The sequence below is a fragment of the Lithobates pipiens genome, unplaced genomic scaffold (genome assembly GCF_037356315.1).
Source record: "Lithobates pipiens isolate NorthernLeopardFrog02 unplaced genomic scaffold, aLitPip1_a1.2 Scaffold_3, whole genome shotgun sequence".
In the NCBI taxonomy this organism is placed as follows: Eukaryota; Metazoa; Chordata; class Amphibia; order Anura; family Ranidae; genus Lithobates; species Lithobates pipiens.
Window position 1 is genome coordinate 7,479,919 of NW_027507790.1, and position 20,088 is coordinate 7,500,006.

General features: G+C 39.0%; 1 protein-coding gene and 1 long non-coding RNA gene across 2 annotated transcripts in view; both read left to right on the plus strand.

Annotated features, from left to right (window-relative positions):
* LOC143940130 (uncharacterized) overlaps positions 1-18,008 on the plus strand; it is a 648,562-nt gene extending 630,554 nt beyond the window's left edge. Inside the window, exon 2 of the long non-coding RNA XR_013263826.1 lies at positions 17,739-18,008. This is a non-coding gene — a long non-coding RNA (uncharacterized LOC143940130). The remainder of the gene's footprint in view (positions 1-17,738) is intronic.
* LOC143940129 (acyl-CoA dehydrogenase family member 11-like) overlaps positions 1-18,008 on the plus strand; it is a 130,836-nt gene extending 112,828 nt beyond the window's left edge. Inside the window, exons 10-15 of the mRNA XM_077461209.1 lie at positions 1,134-1,274; positions 1,362-1,454; positions 1,539-1,646; positions 1,880-2,051; positions 5,359-5,425; positions 9,558-18,008. Of these exons, the coding sequence (XP_077317335.1) occupies positions 1,134-1,274; positions 1,362-1,454; positions 1,539-1,646; positions 1,880-2,051; positions 5,359-5,425; positions 9,558-9,684 (708 nt within the window). The 3' untranslated portion in view covers positions 9,685-18,008. The remainder of the gene's footprint in view (positions 1-1,133; positions 1,275-1,361; positions 1,455-1,538; positions 1,647-1,879; positions 2,052-5,358; positions 5,426-9,557) is intronic.
* Positions 18,009-20,088: the final 2,080 nt, after the last annotated feature.

The following is a 20,088-nucleotide window of genomic DNA, read 5'->3' on the forward strand; positions in this document are numbered from 1 at the left end:
GTATCGTTGTGATGCTCGGCACTTTATTACAAGGGAGATTCTGGGGGGAGGGATGGATCATAAAAAGGTTAGTGGGGTTAAAAAAAAAGGAAGTACAGAAGTACAGAGGAGAGGGAGTTGAGGTACTGGTAGTAGCTGAGTGAACCTTTTAACATTTTTTTTTTTTTTGGTGCTCACGTTTTGGTTTCTTTTTCTTTTATTTCTGTTGTTTTTCTCATTTTTTTCTGTTTTCCCTTCTTTAAGGAAATAAGTATGTAGGATACAGAACAATGTAATGATGGTTATTTAAAAAAATGTATACACGACAATGTAATGTAATGAGATTTTAACACTATGTATATGGCTTGATGGCTTGAGGTGCTTCTCAAATGGTTGTATGGACTTTTGTAAAAATCCTAAAAAAAGAAAGGAAAAAAAAAAAGAATTGGGTATATTGGATTGTATGATATATATATATATCTTTGCTCATTTGCTTGGATGTAGTTCGGGCTGCTTCCTTGAGAAAGACTGACTCTTTCTTTGTCATTCCGGATTGTCTCCATCTCCACGTCATTTACCTGTGGCTCAGGCAGATTATCATTTAAATTTATCATCTCAAGGATCAGGTGTCACCCTGTCCTGTAAAGGCACACTACTAAATCTGCGACTGCTTTTTGGGTTCTTCAGCATCAGGCTACTGTATTTCAGATTTGCAAGGTCTTGTGTTGACATGTTCTGGTCTAATCTGATGCTAGCTTTGGGCATAAGGTCCTTCAGTTGGCTTTTTGAGCTACAGGTTGTCCAAACCTTTTTTTTTTTGTGGGCCTATTAGAACTTTGCTGTTGCTCACCATTCCCTTTCACCCCCTACACACACACACACACACACACACACACACACACACACACACACACACACACACACACACACACACACACACACACACACCTCCGACTCCGTATTTATGCATGCTTGGGAGCACAAGGGATTATCTTGGTTTGGCCTACATTTTTTGTCCATTCATCTTGAAGGCAGCAGTGTAATTCAACAGTAAAAACTTTTAGGCGTCCCTCCAAATAAATGATTTTACAGTGAGTACAAAAATGCTACGACTCTATAAAAGTACATTAGAATGGTGTACTTGTCTCTTCTAGGTTGAGGCTCGTGGTGCATTTCTTCTGTTAATGGAAGTTGCACGCTTGTTAGGATTGGAAGAAACAAACATGGCAACAGAGCAGGACCAACATCTCCTTCGGCTGCTGACTCCCATTGCTAAACTATACACTGGGAAACAGGTATATAAATAGGCAATTAGTCTTCATTACTTCATTACATAATTTGGGACATCCATATCTTCTCATGCATACATATTTACACTCTAGGCTCTTGCTGTAGTATCAGAGGGACTTGAATGCTTTGGAGGACAGGGCTACATGGAGGACACTGGTTTACCAGCCATTCTGAGAGATACACAGGTAAGACATTTTTAGAGAGAGAAAATCATACAAAATGCACAAATGACATGTTTTTATTTTTCTTTTTCTCATACTACATAACAGGTGCTCACAATCTGGGAAGGGACAACTAACATCCTATCATTAGATGTTCTTCGTTCAGTAATCAAGAGTCAGGGGCGGGTACTTGGTTCTTTCTTCTCAGCTGTTCAGGTAAGCTATATAACAAGCACTCAGCTGCAGGTTGATAAGATGTATTGTTACTGTACCACACACAAAAATGCAAAACAAAGCAATAATTATGACATTTTAGTTTATCCCAAAGGAAAAAAATATTATATAGACCTGCCCCTAGCTAGTTTTAGCGGGTATACAGATAGACAATCATTAAATTATTGCTTGTATATGAATGGTCCAAACCAACATAACTTGTATTTGTTGAACAGGAGAACCTGGAAGCCTCATCTAATGAACCCAAATTGTCACAGCCTAACTTAAGGTTATTGCAAGCTCTGCAGCAACTGAAAGACTTTACTCAGTCAGCAGGAACAAAAGGAAGCGGCTTCATGGAACTGGCTGCACGAGACTTTGCCTACAGTCTATCCAAGATCTTCATTGGTATTTATTTCATTAGATAAAGAGCTATTATGTTTCCATGGTAGTTATTGTACAGGCCAGTCCTGTGTTGAAAATGAAAGCATAACTAAAGTCAAATTTTTTTTTTATACTTGTGAATAGGAATTATAACACCGGTCAGGTCAGGGAGCTTTATTATCTATAAATTTGTTCTGCTTAGCATTATCACCTACATTGAAAGAAAATCACAAATTTTGGAATGTCACCAGAACAGGAAAAGAGGAAAAAGAGGGGACATTTTCCAATGAGGACACCAGAGATTTCCTCTCACTTTATTCTTTGGCTATAGGGCAGGAAGTGAAGGGAATATATATGTATAACATCTATAATATGCTCTTCCATAATAAATGTGTGTATGGCAAACCCACTGCATCATCATATGCTTAAAGCAGATCAAAACCCTCTTATCGTTTTCAGCCAAGAAAACTGCCATCCTGCCCTTTGCTTAATCTTCAACTGCCTTGATGCTGCACATGTGATCCGTTATGACACCAACCATTTGATGATTTGACAGTTTGGTTAAGAGCACAACCAATGTGACAGTAAAAGTGTCACTAATCCCACAACAGTAAAATCAGTCTGTATATGCAGCAAAGCAGGGGTCATCTGCCGCCTTGCACGCTGTCCATCTGCAGCCTTCCCCAGTGTCCAACTGTAGCCTTGCAGTGACCATCTGCAGCCTTCCCCAGTGTCCATCTGCAGCCTTGCAGTGACCGTCTGCAGCCTTTGTCGCCGCTGACATATTTGGCTCCTCTGACTGCCGACATAGACCGAGCCGAGCCAAGCCGAGTGTACTCGGCTCCTCGCAGTCACATCCCCGTCCCGCCCCTTGGCCCGGCTCCTATGATGGACACAACACCGGGCCAATGGCAGGACGTAGCGGCTAGGAGGCGGGGCTGGGCATCACTGCAAGTAGAGCCGAGTACACTCGGCTAAGCCAATGTCGGAGCACTCCTGTTGCCCCCACAGTCAGCGGGGATCGGCGTATAACACGCACCTGCGATTTCCCCCTGATTTTAAGGGGGGAAAAGGGCGTGTTATACGCCAATAAATACAGTATTTAGCAGTTTAAATTTACTAAAATGGTTGCATTTCCATGTTCTGTGTACTGTGGGAGACCAGATATAGTGAATGCAGAGTCCTGGGTTTAGTAACATTTTAAATCTGGTTTGCACCAGGGCGGCTTTGAAATTGTGCCACTTCAGCACAGTTTCAAAGCCGCAGATCAGTGCGATTTAAATTTCTGATTTCATTGCGGCTTGCGAATTTAACAGAAGTCAATGCAAGTTGCAAAAAAGTAGTGCAGGAACATTTTTTGAGCTACAGCAATTTGAACAGTTTCATTGCCACCAATGGGGTGCAACTTGTCATGCGGTTTTGAACCGCCAAAGCACATGACAAGTCACAGTGTAAACCAGGGCTTACATTCATGAACGTAACTTTTTGTTATTAAATGGATGGGTTTAGTTCCTTTTTAAATTACTACAACTGTCCTAAATATAAAATAAATAAAAAAACACATAGTTAAAAAACACCTCACTTAAAATGTACTGTACCCCTTAATCTTTGTACACTCATTGCTTTTTTGGCAATCCACATCTTTCAATTTGCAGTAATTTAAGTTAAAATATAAATTCCATAGCACATGTAATGACAAGTGCTGCAAATCACATTTACATATTTACAGATACTGGGAGATGCATGCATTGTTATACAGAAGGAAAGTAATGTGAATCTGGTCAGGAAAATGACATTTATACAGGCCTGCCAATCCTTGACAGGTTACCTTAAGCTCAGGGGGTTGTTGGGGTGGAAACATTATATACAGTAAAACAAAAGGCATACATAGAATGGTTCAAAGGAATTGCTGCACAGAAGGCATTTGCTACCATTGACGTAGTTATCATCTAATCACATTACTAAAAGCAAAATAAGCAAACCGGTACAATGCCCCCCTCAGGCATGGAAAAACAGCCTGGGAGACCTTATTGTTAATAGGTTATATTCAGAGAGCTAAACAGCTTATTGGATATATAAGATATTGTAGCAGGGATGGGAACATATTTAGCAAGACTTTTGTACAGTGCTAGTTCCAGAAATTACTTCTTGCTCCTTCTTTCTGACTTTTGTTCTACATCACCTATCACTGACAGTGCAATTAAAAAGAATAAAGGCTATTTAGTGGCTGGTTTTTGTGTATGAATAACACGTAACATACTATTCAGTGTGTGCAAGGAGAGGGGCATGACAGAGCAGTATACACAGTGAGTGGGCAATCTGTACAGACAGGCTCCCACACTTGCCGATGCTGACTGTCACTGTCAGCTTTTAAATGCAATTGTCTGCTTTTTTTTCTATACTTAATAGTGCTGAGAAGGATTTGTCATTCTCCTGATTCTATATAAACTGACATTTTCCCAGTTCTATATAAATAGTGCAGAGCTGTCAAAAAAAAAAAGACATTCCTCCGACCAGAATGAAACAAACTGAAGGCATATATGGAAATTCTTAGGAAAATTAGCATGAAAATACTCCAGAACATTTTATTGTCATTCAAAAGTAGTTTAAGATTTTGGTTGGTTTTAGCGTTTGATTTTGGAATGAATGGAATTTACCAAATGAAAACCACTGTTAGAAATTTGTACATTCAAGAACAAATGTAAATTTGACCACACCAATGATTAGAAAAACAAACAAATGTTCTTACAACGAAAAACGTGAAACAAAATTGTACAAGTGTATACCCAGCTTCACATTAGTGAGCACTTGGAAAGCTATCAGTGTGGTTTAGAAAAAATAGATGGAGCTGGCTTCTACTACAAGCCCCCATACTCTGCTTCAGTGGTAGACTGCACTGGGTGCTGCTCAGAGCCCAGTGATTTGCGAGATGGGAGGAGTAGCAGCTAGGGACCAGCACAGACAGTGATCTGACACGGCCATGTTTATTTTTATGAAATTTATTTTGTGAATAAAAAAATGTCACAGAGCAAAAAAGGGGCTATTATAACTATTAATCTTTCTACAGTGTTAATTAAAAAAATAGATTTGCCAATTTAGGGTGGAAATTGATAAAACCTATAACTGCGTTATGTATATTTATTTGCCTGGTTAATTTTTATAAGGCCTGATGTGTGGCTTATAATCCTTTGAGTTAGGCTCTAGCTCATGCCAGATCTATTAAGAGGTTGTAAAACCACATTATATACACTGTTTTCACGTGGTTCTTTTATAGCATGTGATTTTTTTTTTTATATATATATATATATATTACTGTTTTTTGTCCTTCTAGGTTCTCTCCTTGTTGAACATGCAGCCTGGGCTGGAGGCACAGACACTTCCATATATTGTGCTCAAAGGTAAGTACTTACTACATTTAAATTAAAAATGTCATAAGAGAATGAGAGACAAAGACTGCTTGCCCTCTTCTAAAATGCTAATTTTCTGTCTGTTATACTGATCCACTGGTTTCAGTACTTTCAGTCAATTCCCAGGAACAAGTATGCAGGATCAGGCTCATAAACTAATCAAAATTCTGCCAGTTCAGCAGGGGCTGGGCGAATTTCGATCAGTTTGCAGCTGTCCCCGCTCGACAGAAGTTGATTTGTCAAAGGGACATGGTGGAAACATTTTCGATTAGCGGCTGCAGCCATTCGGTTGCTCCACTGACAGCGATGGGTGCTGTTGTCAGAATACAGTTTCTTGGCGGGGGAGCGCCTCCATCTCTCTCATTTGTGTGAATGGAGGAATCTGTTGGCTGAACGGAAAAAAAAATTAGCAGTGTATGGCCAGCTTATAAGACGAATCAGACAACCTTATTTGCTCCAGGTCAGTGACTCAAAGTATTTAAGCAAGATGGTCAGTGTAAAAGCGAGACAACTTTTAGGAGAGGTCAGCAATGAAAGCATCCATTTTTCTCTAATGACATATAATTTCCTTCAAACTTTACTCTGCCTAAACTGATTATTACACATATTATAAAGCGCATTTTAGGCTTGAAGATTTTTTTTTTTTTACCGTAATATAATATAATGTTGGCAGTTTTTTACGACAAATGCTAATTGCATTACTGTCTATCAAATTTGTATTTTCAGTTAACAACACAATAAAATAAATTTTAGTGCAATTTTATGGTAAAATCTAAAAAGTGAGATTAGGTCAAATTAAATAAATATGATCTGCAGCACTATAAATGTATTATTATAAATAAAAAGGCCATGGTGTTTGAAATAAAGTCCTTGCTCAAGAGAAAATGCTGGAATCACCCACAGTGTAAACAGAAATACAAATTAGGTGAATACAAACTTATCCTCCACCAAACATCAACACACCAGGCCTCTTACCAAAAAGAATGGACCACTTAATCACAGGTGGTCAAACAGGCATGATAAATCCACAGAACCACATAACCATAAATGGAGATCACAGATGGCCGGGTTTTGTAGTTCCACCAAAAAATCAGAGGTGCATGCATAAAATATAAAAGAAGGAACTCCTTAAGGTGTAGTATTATAAAACCAGGGTCATATTTATTCAAAGAACCATAAACCATAAAGATGACCGCAGTTGACACGTGACAGTGTCATGATGTCAGAACTCCTCCCAATGCAGCGTTTCGTCCAATCGAACGTCATCAGGGGCATGGTTAGAGTTCATACTGACTTCTTTATATAGGAGGAAGAGCGGAAGTAGACACGCTCATTCCCCTGTGTTCCAAGCCTCTCTCCCATCCACAGGAAGCGGAACCACAGACAACAGGATGTTTACATCCAGGTCTCAAAATATATAGCTAGAAACACCCACGGCAGCCATGTTTAGTGAGACTAAATAGAAAACACTGAGTGTATCCATATAATCTCTGAGAGGGGAAAGGAAAAGAAACCCTAACAAATTGGAAACAAGAATAGTAAAGAAAAGATGGAGATCCATGGATGGATGGAAAAGATTAAGAATACTTAAAAAATCAAAAAATGGAAATATTAATAGAATTACAGTTTATTCAAAAAACTGTCTCTATAGTAGACATAATGCTGCCATCTTGTGGTTGAAAACAGTTATAACAGGGAAATCAAATATATAAAAGCAACATACAGAAAACTAACTGTTGTTAATAAAGGCATTCACATCCCATTCTACGTTCAAACCAAATGGTCTGTAAGATTTTAAACAGAAAATCCACCAGGTCTTCATCTTTGAAATCTCTCTCCTAAAGGGGCATTCCGGCCACAATGTGTTGTTTTTTTTAAGTCAGCAGCAACAAACACTGTAGCTGCTGACTTTTAATAAGGACACTTACCTGTCCAGCGAGCCCGCAATGTCGCCCCCCCCCAGGCCGATCCGTCCATCGGATCCGCTGTTGGCGCCGCCATCTTAACGAAGGGAAGATGGTGTTTCCTACTGCACATGCGTGAGTCGCTCGGCGCTTTGTGAATGGCCCCGTTATTTTCTGGGACACACGCATGTCCCAGAAGGCAACGGGGCCGCTCACTGAAGAGGAGGAAGCGCCACAGAATAGGAAGAGGCAGATTAGGAAGAATGCCTAGCAACAGGGGTTTCTGGTAAGTTAAAACATTTTTTTTTTTTTAAGAATATTAATGCTATTTTTTTTTTTAGGGTGGCCCTCCACTTAATATGGCTGCCTCACTAATATGGATCAAACTTGTCTATGGCCATAAAAGATGTGCCCTTTGGACTTTTACCATGGCATAGGACATCGTGTTTAGATAAACTATGGTTCAAGAAGCCCTTACAAATATTTGCCAGGTGCTCCTCGAGTTTCCAACTTGCGGATGGTGCAACCCACATGATTTAGGCCGCAAGGGCATGTGATCATATAAACTACATTCTTGGTCGGACAGGTGATAAAAGATTCCACATCATATGATCAACCAGTAACATTAGAACTAATGCCCTGTACACATGGTCGGACATTCCGACAACAAAATCCATCGGATTTTTCTGACGGATTTTGTGCCAAACTTGTCTTGCATACACACGTTCGGACAAAGTTGTCAGAAAATCCGATCGTTCTTAACGAGGTGGCGTACAACACGTACTTTGGGACTATAAACGGGCCAGTAGCCAATAGCTGTGGTCTCTTAATTTATTCTGAGCATGTGTGGCACTTTGTCTGTTGGAATTGTCTACACACGATCGGAATTTAAATGATCGGATTTTGTTGTCGGAAAATTTTGGATCCTGCTCTCAAACTTTGTGTGTCGGAAATTCCGACTGAAAAAGTCAGATGGAGCCCACATACGATCGGATTTTACAACAACATAATCCGATCGCACATTTTCCGTTGGAAATTCCGAACATGTGTACAGGGCATAAAAGTGGTATATTTCCTCTCCTTAAGGCAATTATTTATAAAAGCTTCAAATTTTCTACAAAGATAGCAGCCCTTGAAACCGCCAAAGAAGTTTGGTTTTACTGGGGGTCTAATAATATTTGGGGCTACTTGACGTTTCAATGGGGGTGCACCCCCTATAGGTGACCCTAGGTTGTTCAGGGAGCAAGCGACCTAGTATTCTGTAATTTTTTTTTTAATGCCCCAATGCTTTCTGAAAATCTTTTTAATTGAAAAATGCTGATCTGAGTAGGTGGTATAGAACGAAAAACGGACAAAACGGCCCGTTAGGAGTTCTAACATCACAACACTGTCACGTGTCGACTGCGGCCATCTTTATGGTTGGAAACAAATGCTGCTTATACAGATTGCTGTTTTTTTACATGCTTGTTTTTATCAGATGAAATGTGAGTACCCTGGATTTTTCTTTGAATAAATATGACTCTGGTTTTATAATACTACACCTTGAGGAGTTCCTTCTTTTATATTTTATGCATGCACCTCTGATTCTTTGGTGGAACTACAAAACCCAGCCATCTGTGATCTCCATTAATGGTTTTGTGGTTCTGTGGATTTATCATGCCTGTTTGACCACCTGTGATTAAGTGGTCCATTCTTTTTGGTAAGAGGCCTGGTGTGTTGATGTTCGGTGGAGGATAAATCCATGTTCACCTAATTTGTAATTCTGTCTTCACTGTGGGCGATTCCAGCATTTTCTCCTGAACAATTTTGTTTGTTAAATTTAACTTAATAATAATAATATAGCTAACACAAGTGGGTAAAACCCCTTACATCATAGAAAAATGCAAGTGATAGTTTCTCTTGAAGGAAACATCAGGGGTCTATAAGACCCAGAACATTACCTCTGCACTTGGCTGGGACTGTGCTCGATCAGCTAATTCTCAGGCCAAAAACAGGTGGTATTTGACAACTCTGAATTGGGAAGCGCTCAGATCTGAGTGCTTCCGAGTTCATGCTACCCAGGGAAGATCTGTGAATGAATGTACACCGATCTCCTGCTACTCTGCATTCTAAACCTCCGCCATGCTGGTGTCAAACTGTAGAGCAGCGAAAGGGTTGAATTCATCAGAAAAATGTTAAAATGCACAACTATGAAAATATTTGTCTTTGATTCATTTTAGGTGGAGTGAACAAGATCTGTGTCCTGTGAACAAGGCAGAAGTATCTGGGTGCTACAGTTCAGAGGCAGCATCCATGGACAGACAGCTGGTGTATGAAAAAAGCCCTTTGTTTATGGGGAAGCTGTAGTGGTACTGATTTTAAAATTGTGCATCTGTTTTATTTGTAAGAACATTGGTTATGATTAAAACAGAAGACGGTCGTATCCTTTGTTAGGACTCGGTTTTCAGTTCAAATGATTACTAATAGATTTACATTGCACAAATACCTATCTAGATTATATTTAACAACTTCAGGTACACCTACCTATATGCCCCCTATGGACCAGAGCAGTCTTTTTACCTTTCTGCTATTGGACTGTGTATTTGGCAATGATTTTGTCATTACTTAAAATAGCAAAGTAATATATAGGGGGTTTTTTTCCCTGTAGAAAATAATAGTGAAGAGGAAGAAAATAATAATTAGGACTGATTTAAGGAAAAACAAAGTGCTAATACGAGGTTGTATAAGAACAAACTTTAGGAACCTTTTCTTGATTTTTACTTGTCATGTTGATTTAACTGACCATCATATCACATCACATCTCCTCCCTTTGAACTGAAAATTAATGAAACTGAGAAAATACCAAAAAACAATACCACATTTGTATTTTGTTTTTCTCTACCCCAATCCGATCAGTGTTCAAATACATTGAGGATGATTCATTGAAGCTTTTTACAACACACTTCTGGCAGAATGATCCCTTTAAATATATAAATATTATATAAATATAAGTTCTGTGCTTATCACCTGAAAGCCTTGTGACAATTACACTAGGAGTTCCAACGTGTGCAACAGATTCTTTTCTTATTCGCACCACTTACAGCGAGTTGCTTTAGCTGCAACAAATGACAAAAAAATGACCTTGAGTTCATAGATAATGTAACTTAAAGCAATTAAGACCATCTCTTATGCTCACATACAGAGACAGGCCAGAGTGGGGCTGCAGTGTGTATACAGTACATCTTTGTTTGTACCACTCCTACCCCCCAATCTGGTGCTAGGAACCTGTGAGCAACAGTGGTTCAAAAGGACAGGCATATTACACATGGACTTTGAACTTAAAGTGGAACTAAAAGCAAAAAATTAATTGCAGGCAGGCTATTTATTGCAGGAGAGACAAGCAGTTTGCGGAGGCTAAGACCCCTTTCACACTGCCAGCGTGCTGGTTTTTCAGTAAAGCGCCGCTAGTTTTAGTGGCGCTTTCAACCCTCACTAGTGGTCGAAGAAAGGGTTAAGTGCGCCTGAAGAGCGCTGCTGCTGCGAGCGCTTTGCAGATGCTTCGGCAGTGGTACCCATTAATTTCAACAGGCGGTGGAGAAGTGATGTATACACCGCTCTTAAACCACATCAAAAGATGCTGCTTGCAGGGCTTTTTCTAACGTCCTGCCAGCTCACTGCTCCAGTGTGAAAGCACTCGGGCTTTTACACTGGGGCTGCAGTGGAGGTGTTTTATAGGCGCTATTTTTAGCCCTTTAGTGCCTTAAAAACGCCTTCAGTGTGAAAGGGGTCATACTGAAAGGTAACAGAGGACAGAATTAAAATTAGATTTAGGAAACATTAATAAATCACCGGGACATTTTAGGATTTCCGACGCCCTGTGATTACATCTATGGGATCGAAAATGTTACATTGAAAAATTTCAGGGACTCATGAATGGTTACTTTGGTTATCTTGCTCCACAATAGGTTGGATGTGCAAACCATTCCATATACCTTTTATATTTGGACTTTTCATGTACGTCCGTAATATTGTATGATTTTGTGTTTCTTCACAGGATCATTAATATATCTTATGCACGTAGCATTTTCAGTGTGCACATTGGTATAAAATATTATTTTAAATACACGGGAGTATTACAGGTTCACTTTCAGTGCAGCTCAAATGTCTGTTGAAGATTAGTTTTCTTTTTATCATGTATATACCTCAAAAATCTGGTCTCCAGACCAGTCAGAAATAAAATATTGAAATGTGCGTAATACAGAATGGCAGATGCTGTACTATATTGCACAATTAACAGAATTCATATTTTCTGCTCACATAAACTGTGGTAATATGACATCAGAAATGCAAACGGTCCTGTTGCCATCAGAAAAAATATGAATTCTTTAGCCACTTGAGCTCCAGATGGTTTTATACCTTTATGACCATGACATTTTTCGCTATTCGGCACTGCATATTTTAACCGACGATTACGCGTCCATGCAACACTATGCAAATCCAATTTATATAATTTTTTTTCACATAGAGATTTATTTTGGTGGTATTTGTTCACAACAGTTTTTTTAATTCTTTTTTTACTATATAAACAAAAAAAAAATCAAAAACTTTGAAAAAAAAAAAATTTTGTACTTTGTTATAAAATATATCCAATAAAATCAAATTTCTTCATGAATTTAGGCCAAATGTATTCTGCTACATGTCATTGGTAAAAAAAAATAAAAAAAATATCCCAATAAGTGTATATTGGTTTGTGTGAAAGTTTTATAGTGTCTGCAAACTATGATATATATATTTGAAACTTGAGCAAGTCCTATGTACTGATGGCCAATCTAATTTCTTGAGGTCTTTCTGCCAAGAAAATACAAATACCCCCCAAATTACCCCTTTTTGGAAAGTAGACAGTCTGAGGTATTAAGTAAGAGGCATGGCAATTGTCACATTTAAAATAAAAATAAAATGTTTTCCCATTTTTTTCTTTTTTTACATACTGTCACCGGTGCAATACATTATCGTCATATGACTGGTGTGGTGATCTGGGACACTGACTGGTGACAGTATGTTAAAAAAAAAAAAGTTTCAATAATTTTTTTGTTCAATTTTTGTAACTTTTTTATTTATTTTTTTACACTTTTTTTTTTTATACTTTCATCACCATAGTAACACTCTACTACTCTGAAACTGTACTACACTTTGATTGCTGCTAGAATGATGTTCACTGTAACTGCAATATTTTCAACTGTCATGAATTGACTACAGCTAATCACATGGTACAGGGTGCTGTGATTGGCCCAGGTACCATGTGATAACTGTGGGCTAATCACAGCATACCTGTATAGGAAGCACAGCTGGTATGAATGACATTCATAACAGCTTTGTTGACATTGTGATTGCATAGTGATCAGATGATTCCTGAGCGGCTTAAAGGTAACGGTGGACACAGCAGTCGAAGGAGCTGTGTGCTGTGTGCCCCATGCTCGATGAAGTACATGTACGTCACCCACGCTGCCCGCAGTAAATGTACTGTGGGCAGGCAGCAACTAGTTAAAGGCTTACAAATACCATTGTGCTTTATGTATTTTTGGTATCCCCATCTGCCATGATGTACAGGGGTTGGATGTATTAATACCTTGCTTGCATCCAACCCCTGTACATTCTACATAAAACATCATGTGTGTATATTCTTTGCCACCAAATATGTGCCTCCCTGGCATGTATTCTGCAGAGCTGCATTTCGCTTGCCTGGCTCTTTATTAACCACTTGCAAACCATGCTATAGCCGAATGACCGACACAGCATGGCCAGCCAGTTCTGGGAGGACATCATATAACAGCCACCCATGATCGCGCCCGCCCTGTGATCACTGTCTTCTGGACACAGCTGATCACAGATCAGGGTAAAGAGCCAATCAGCGGCTCTTTACCATGTGATTAGCTGTGTCCAATCACAGCTGATCATGATGTAAACACAAGCCGGCTATTGCCATTCCTTTCCTCACGCCGACAGCGTAAGGAGAGGAGAGCCAATAACTGGCTTCTGTGACAGGGACATCTACACTGATTATCAATGCAATCGCAACAGTGCTGCCAATCAGTACTCATCAGTGCCACCTATCAGTGCCTCCTCATCAATGCCCACCAGTGCCGCCTCATCAGTGCCCATCGGTGAAGGGAAAAAATTACCTGTTTGTAAAAAAAAAAAAATGCAGTCTTTTTTAAATGTATTTAGGGAAACATAAAAAACCCAGTGGTGATTAAATACCACCAAAAGAAAGCTCTATTTGTGTGGAAAAAAAATAAATAAGAAATTCATATGGGTACAGTGCTGCATGACGGTGCAATTGTCATTCAAAGTGTGTGAGCGTTGAAATCTGAAAATTGGCCTGGGTAGGAAAGGGGCAAAAATGCCCAGTAGGCAAATGAATGAATGACTTGTATAGCGCTGCAAATGCGAACTAAATCGCCTCAAGGCGCTTGTTCTGACCTGCGTTGATCCTTCTTAAAAGAGGTGGGTCTTGAGTTTTTTCCTGAAGGCCCGGTGGTTTCCTTCCAGGCGGATGTTCAAAGGTAGAACGTTCCATAGTCGTGGTCCTCGGACTGCAAATCTTCGTTCTCCCCTTGATTTGTACCGGGACTTGGGGATGAGGAGGAGGTTTTGGTTGGTTGACCGGTGTTTGCGATTGGGTTTGTAGTGTTTTCTTTTTTTGCATCAGTATTGAGGAGTGTTTCCTTGTGTGCATTTGTGGGTCAGGCAAAGTGTCTTGAATGTGATCCGTTCCTTTATGGTAAGCCAGTGTAGGATCCTCAGGGAAGGGAGATGGATTCCCAGGTTTTTTTTCCTGTGACTAGTCTTGCTGCCGTGTTTTGGACGACTTGTAGGCGTGCATTCTGGAATTTAGGTAGTCCTATGTAGAGGGAGTTTGCGTAGTCGTGTCAAGAGTTGATGATGGTTCCTACTACTATTACTATGGTTAAGTATGTTCTTCTGTCCACCCAAGCTTTACATTTTCATCTCTAAACTTCTCTCCGTGAGTCCTCTCTACTTCTAATTTCCACACAACCACTTACCTTTGCCCTGCACCATCACCAGTGCACTAATGCATGTTCAGCAGTACTAATCATGAAGGGAAGAATTTGATATCGATATTGATTTCACTCCAGAGTTCTTTATTTACTAAAGACTTTTCCCTTCATATATTTGCAATCACTGTTTTCTATGCACACAACTCACCTTATTTATGTCCTTTTTTTTATTTTTTATTAATTATTGATTTGATATTTCACTGCTATTTATTAATTTTTTTTCCACTTGGTCTAATCCATTGATAATTAATTGACACATTATTTTTTTTTAGTGCTGCTACATTAAGTTTCTTCATTTTCTTACTGTATGTATTGCACTTTTAGTAACTGCTTTTTAGTCTTATTTGGTGTTTAGTACGGTATTACACAATTTTATACATTTATTTTTTATTGCATTTAAGTTTAAATGTGAGATCTCAGATTTAAGAGATCCTGTCATGCTTGTTTTGTATCGCAAGGAATGTTTACATTCCTTGTAATAGGAATAAAAGTGACCCAAAGTTTTTTTTTTTTAAAAGGACAGTGTAAAAATGAAAAAATAAAAAGTAAAATAAAAAAACTTGAAAGCGCCCTGCTCGTGCGAAGAAATTAACACATACGCGCCCACTTATGAAAACGGTGTTCAAACCACACATGTGAGGTATTGCCACGATCGTTAGAGTGAGAGCAATAATTCTAGAAAGAACTCCTCTGTAACGCAAAACTGGTAACCTGTACAAATTTTTAACCGTCGCCTATGGAGATTTTTAAGGGTCAAAGTTTGTTGCCATTCCACGAGTGGGCACAATTTTGAAGCATGACATGTTGGGCATCAATTTACTTGGCGTGACATTATCTGTCACAATATTAAAAAAAATTGGGCTAACTTTACTGTTGTTTTTTTTTTTTTTTATTATTCCAAAAAGTGTATTTAAAAAAAGAAATTGCACTTGTAAGTCCACTGCACAAATACGGTATGACAAAGTATTGCAAGGACCACCATTTTATTCTCTAGGGTGTCTGAAAATATAAATATAAATGTTTGGGGGTTATTAGTAATTTTCTAGCAAAAAAAATGATTTTAAAAAGTAAACAATTTTTAAAAATAGGCTTGGTTAAATTCTACGCACAGATGCAAATATGGGTATTGCCATATTTGGGTAATGACATCACCACTATTCTTTGTCCCTTTGTTTACATTTATCTTTCTACAGGGAATCCCTCAACCAACAGCTGAATGGGGCCAGAGATAGAGCCCTTTGCAGGAAGCTGTCACATTCATGGCAGCTTCCCAGTACAGATATTATTATACACAATTTATATAGCACCAACAGTTTGCGCAGTGCTTTACAATGTAGAGGAGGGATAGCACAATTACAATACAGTTCAATACATAGGGACAGGGGGGCTCTGCTCATGGAGACATGCACCACTCTTAGCACTGAGCTGGTCCTCATTACCGCCAGTTTGCGACTGAGAATTGGGGGTATTTCTTAATATTAAAATTAGTCTGTTGGTACCCTAGTGTAGGCAGTAAGAACTACAGAAATTTGGTGCTGTACTTTACTGCTATTTACCAATCAGTGTTCATAAAGTCTAGAGAGTTACTACAAAGGTAAAATAGTCTTCACAAAGTGTCAACTGGCATATAAAATAATCCCTGTGCTGTCATAACCCTTCACCATTATATACATCTGCCCCTACTATTTTCCTTGTTTTTCAGAGTAAATGATTTTGAGTTCTTTTCACACTATTTGGTGGTGTGGTCTATTTATCAATATTTTCATGATTTCAAGGTTCACACAACTTTTACCCAGTATTTACTAATTATTATTAGAAGAATGTGTCACAATAGCGAGTTTTGGGTGAAAACATAAATAGACCTATACGTGTACCTTAACACTGAAGCCCATTTTTTTCAAACACTCAATAGCACATTTGCTGTGTTTTAAACCATATACCCTTTTTGTGCAAAGTTTATTAAAACCACATGATGAACAGGCTTTTCCTGGCATTTTTTTGTTTACAAGTTTAAATCAGTATTTTTTGCTAGAAAATTACCTATAACTCCCAAACATTACACATGTTGCTTTTTTTTTTTTTTTTAGTAGAGACCTTAGGGAATAAAATGGTGATCATTACAATTTGTTATGTCACACAGTATTTGCGGAGCGGTTTTGCAAGTGTCATTTTTTGGGAACAAATATACGCACAATTGGAATGGCCACAAACTACGGTACTTAATCTTTACAGGTTACCTGTTTGGAGTCACAGAGGAGGCCTAGCACTAGAATTATTGCTCTCTCTCTAATGTTTGTGGTGATACCTAACATGAGTGGTGCAAATACTGTTTACATATGTGTACGTGCCTAAAGTATGCGATCTCTGCTGCACATGATCATAGAGGGATGGGGGCGCTTCATTTTTTATTTTTCTTATTTTATTTTTACACTGTTCTTTTAATTTGTTTTTTTTGATCAATGTAAACATCCCTTGTAATAGAAATGAGGATGACAGGTTCTCTTAATGGAGAAATCTGGGATCAAAAACACCCCAAATCTCTCCTTTACCTTTTAAAAACTAAAGATCAAAAAATATATATATTTTTTTGCTCTTTTGCTTAAAAAAAAAAAGTTTACTTCCACCCTGGACTGGAAGTGATGTCCTTACATCGCTCCGGTCCTCCAAGGCCATAGAGGTGGCCAAAGAGTATCTACTCTTTGATCACCTCCGGAACTAGCCAGCCGCACCGTCGGATCGTTTTTTCGGTGGAAACGGTAAGCAGGAGACACACCGGCGAGCAGCGGGAGGGGACTTTGCTTGGATTGCTTTCATGAGAAATCCAGCTGCCGGATCTAAAAAACAATACTAGGGTTATGGCTTATATGTTCAGCCATAATCTCAGTAAATTACTTCAAAAAATTTATACCTATTGCGGTCTTAAAGTGGTTAACACTTCAGTAATAGTATATTACACAGACTGAGCTTTCACTAATCACTTTCAGTATGCAAACTGTACCTCAGACTTTCTCACAGAGATCAGGAAGCATTACCTCAGTCATGCTACTCCTACCCCAGTCATACTAATCCTTCCTGTGATCAGGACAGGCATACATAAAAATTGTGTACATTTTTGTAATATTAGGGGAAAAAATGACCAGTTATTCTGTTTCTGTATAGTTTACGGCAATACCATGTTTAATATGCAGTTACAATTCAGTATCACTAAGCAGGGCAGAAAAAAACAGCTTTACTGCACTTTGAGAGGTTTGAAGAAAACATGTACAAACCAGTAAGCTAACTCTGAAGATGGAGAATTCATATAGGATAATTTTAACTGTATGCTGAAATCCTACCTTTAAGGTTAATATGAAATACTATTGTCTCTTGACTTGAGACCAGGTGACCTTGCCCTTGTTTGCCTTAAATAGCACATTTTGTAATGCAATTCTTTTCTTTAAAACATAGTATAAAGCAGCCTGTACAGATCACTGTAATTCTGTAACCCAGGAACTATTTTATTTGTTGAACAAAAACATCAAAGGTGCCTTATGTTATATTCATGTGATATAATTGTCTTTTTAAGGTAGAATGTGTAATAATATCCTGAATAAATATTTTAGTAATCATGTGCATGTTTGGTTTTTCACATATTTATTTGGAAACCACGCCAACAAAGCTGAAAAGAAATCTAGAATACAGTATATAATTATGTAAACAAATTGTCTTAAGTTGAATGTAAACCCTCTCTATACCCAGTGAAGTGAATAGCCTCAGATTATACACAGGGTTGAAACAAATACACCCACATAAGTTTTACTTGTATATCTGCTGTCTTCCCCTTTTTACACTCTTTGGAAATTCCAGATCATGTTAGAAGTTCCTCTTCCAGCAGTCGGTGGGGAGTCTGGGCTTACACTGTGTGAGAGCTGATTGGAGGAAAGGCACCCCCCGCTCCCCCCCACATAGTCCGGAGAATGAAAAAACATGCAGAGCTGTATTATGAATAGAAAAAAATCTCTGCTTTTCTGCCTCTTAGCTTTCTCCCCAACACAGATTTTCAGCTGCTGTTATCTCGTGTCGGAGAACTTGTCAGAAGTGACTCTGCTAATAACAGGAGTAGCGGAAAGACACAACACTTAGAGCTTTGGAGAGAAATACGTAAACACTACAGATATATGTACCCAGGTCAGATTTCAAGAATGGGGTTTACAGCCACTTTAACCGCTTGCCTAGCGAGGCAATTTTGCATACAGCAGAAAGTGTATAAACACAAACATTATATATTTTATGAAAGCAGAGGTCATAGAGAATAAAATGGTTGGTGGCTGTTGCAGTTTATGTCACAATATTATATAGTCGTTTAATTGTATTTCCTCTTGAAAATTTGCATTTGATAAACGCATATTAGTGTAAATAAACACAATATACAATCCAATTTTTTGGTAAAAATAGGATTTTTATAACAGCTTACCTGTAAAATCCTTTTCTTTGAAGTATATCACGGGACACAGAGCCATAGTAGTTACTATGTGGGTTATAGGCCACCTTCAGGTGATGGACACTGGCACGCCCTAAATTAAAACGTGCGCTCCCTATATAACCCCTCCCACTGGTGGGAGTACCTCAGTTTTGTAGCAAAGCAATACACGTGTATACCAAAGAAGGGAGGGACCTCTGTGTCCTGTGATGTACTTCAAAGAAAAATAGGATTTTTAAAACAGCTTACCTGTAAAATCCTTTTCTTTTGAGGTACATCACGGGACACAGAGACTCAGTAATTACTGGGTATAGGGTATCACTAGGTGATTGGACACTGGCACACCCTAGACAGGAAGTTCAATCCCCCATATAACCCCTCCCCCTACTGGAGGTACCTCAGTTTTGTAGCAAAGCAATATAAGTGTATTAGAAGAGGGGAGGGACCTCTGTGTCCCGTGACATACCTCAAAAGAAAAGGATTTTACAGGTAAGCTGTTATAAAAATCCTATTTTCTCTTTCTCGTACATCACGGGACACACAGACTCAGTAATTACTGGTGGGATGTCCCAGAGCAATGCTATCTGAGCGGAGGGGAACCACACAACATAGGGTGTACTCAGACCTGAGGACCCTGTACCGCTGCCTGCAGCACACTACGCCCAATGGCGATGTCCTCATGCCTACTCACATCCACCTGATAAAATTTGGTGAATGTATGGATTGATGACCAGGTTGTGGCCTTGCAGATTTGAGCCATGGAGGCCTGGTGATGCACCGCCCACGACGCAGTTTCTCGGGTATCAACCACCAGCTAAGGCTCCGACGCGCTGTAGGGGAGAGATGCATCGGAAAATCTAACGCCTGAACCTTCTTGTTCCAGGCGATTGGATACTGCTTTGCAGTAGCCTTGAATGAGACTTAGCGTAGGGAACTGCTTCAAATGAAGCCACCATCTTCCCCAACAACCTCATACAAAAATGAATAGAAGGAACCTTCTTTGCCCTGACTACCTGAATCAGTTCTCTTATAGCACTGATCTTTGCTTGGGGTAGGAATACCCTCTGCTGGGTTGTATCTATGACCAGACCCAAATACTCTAGTCTTCTTACTGGTTTTAAAGAAGACTTCTCCAAGTTGAGGACCCAACCTAGGCGTTCCAGATAGTTGATTGTGGTGACCAAATTTTAGTCCAGACAGGTTACCGACCGGACTATCATGAGCAAGTCGTCT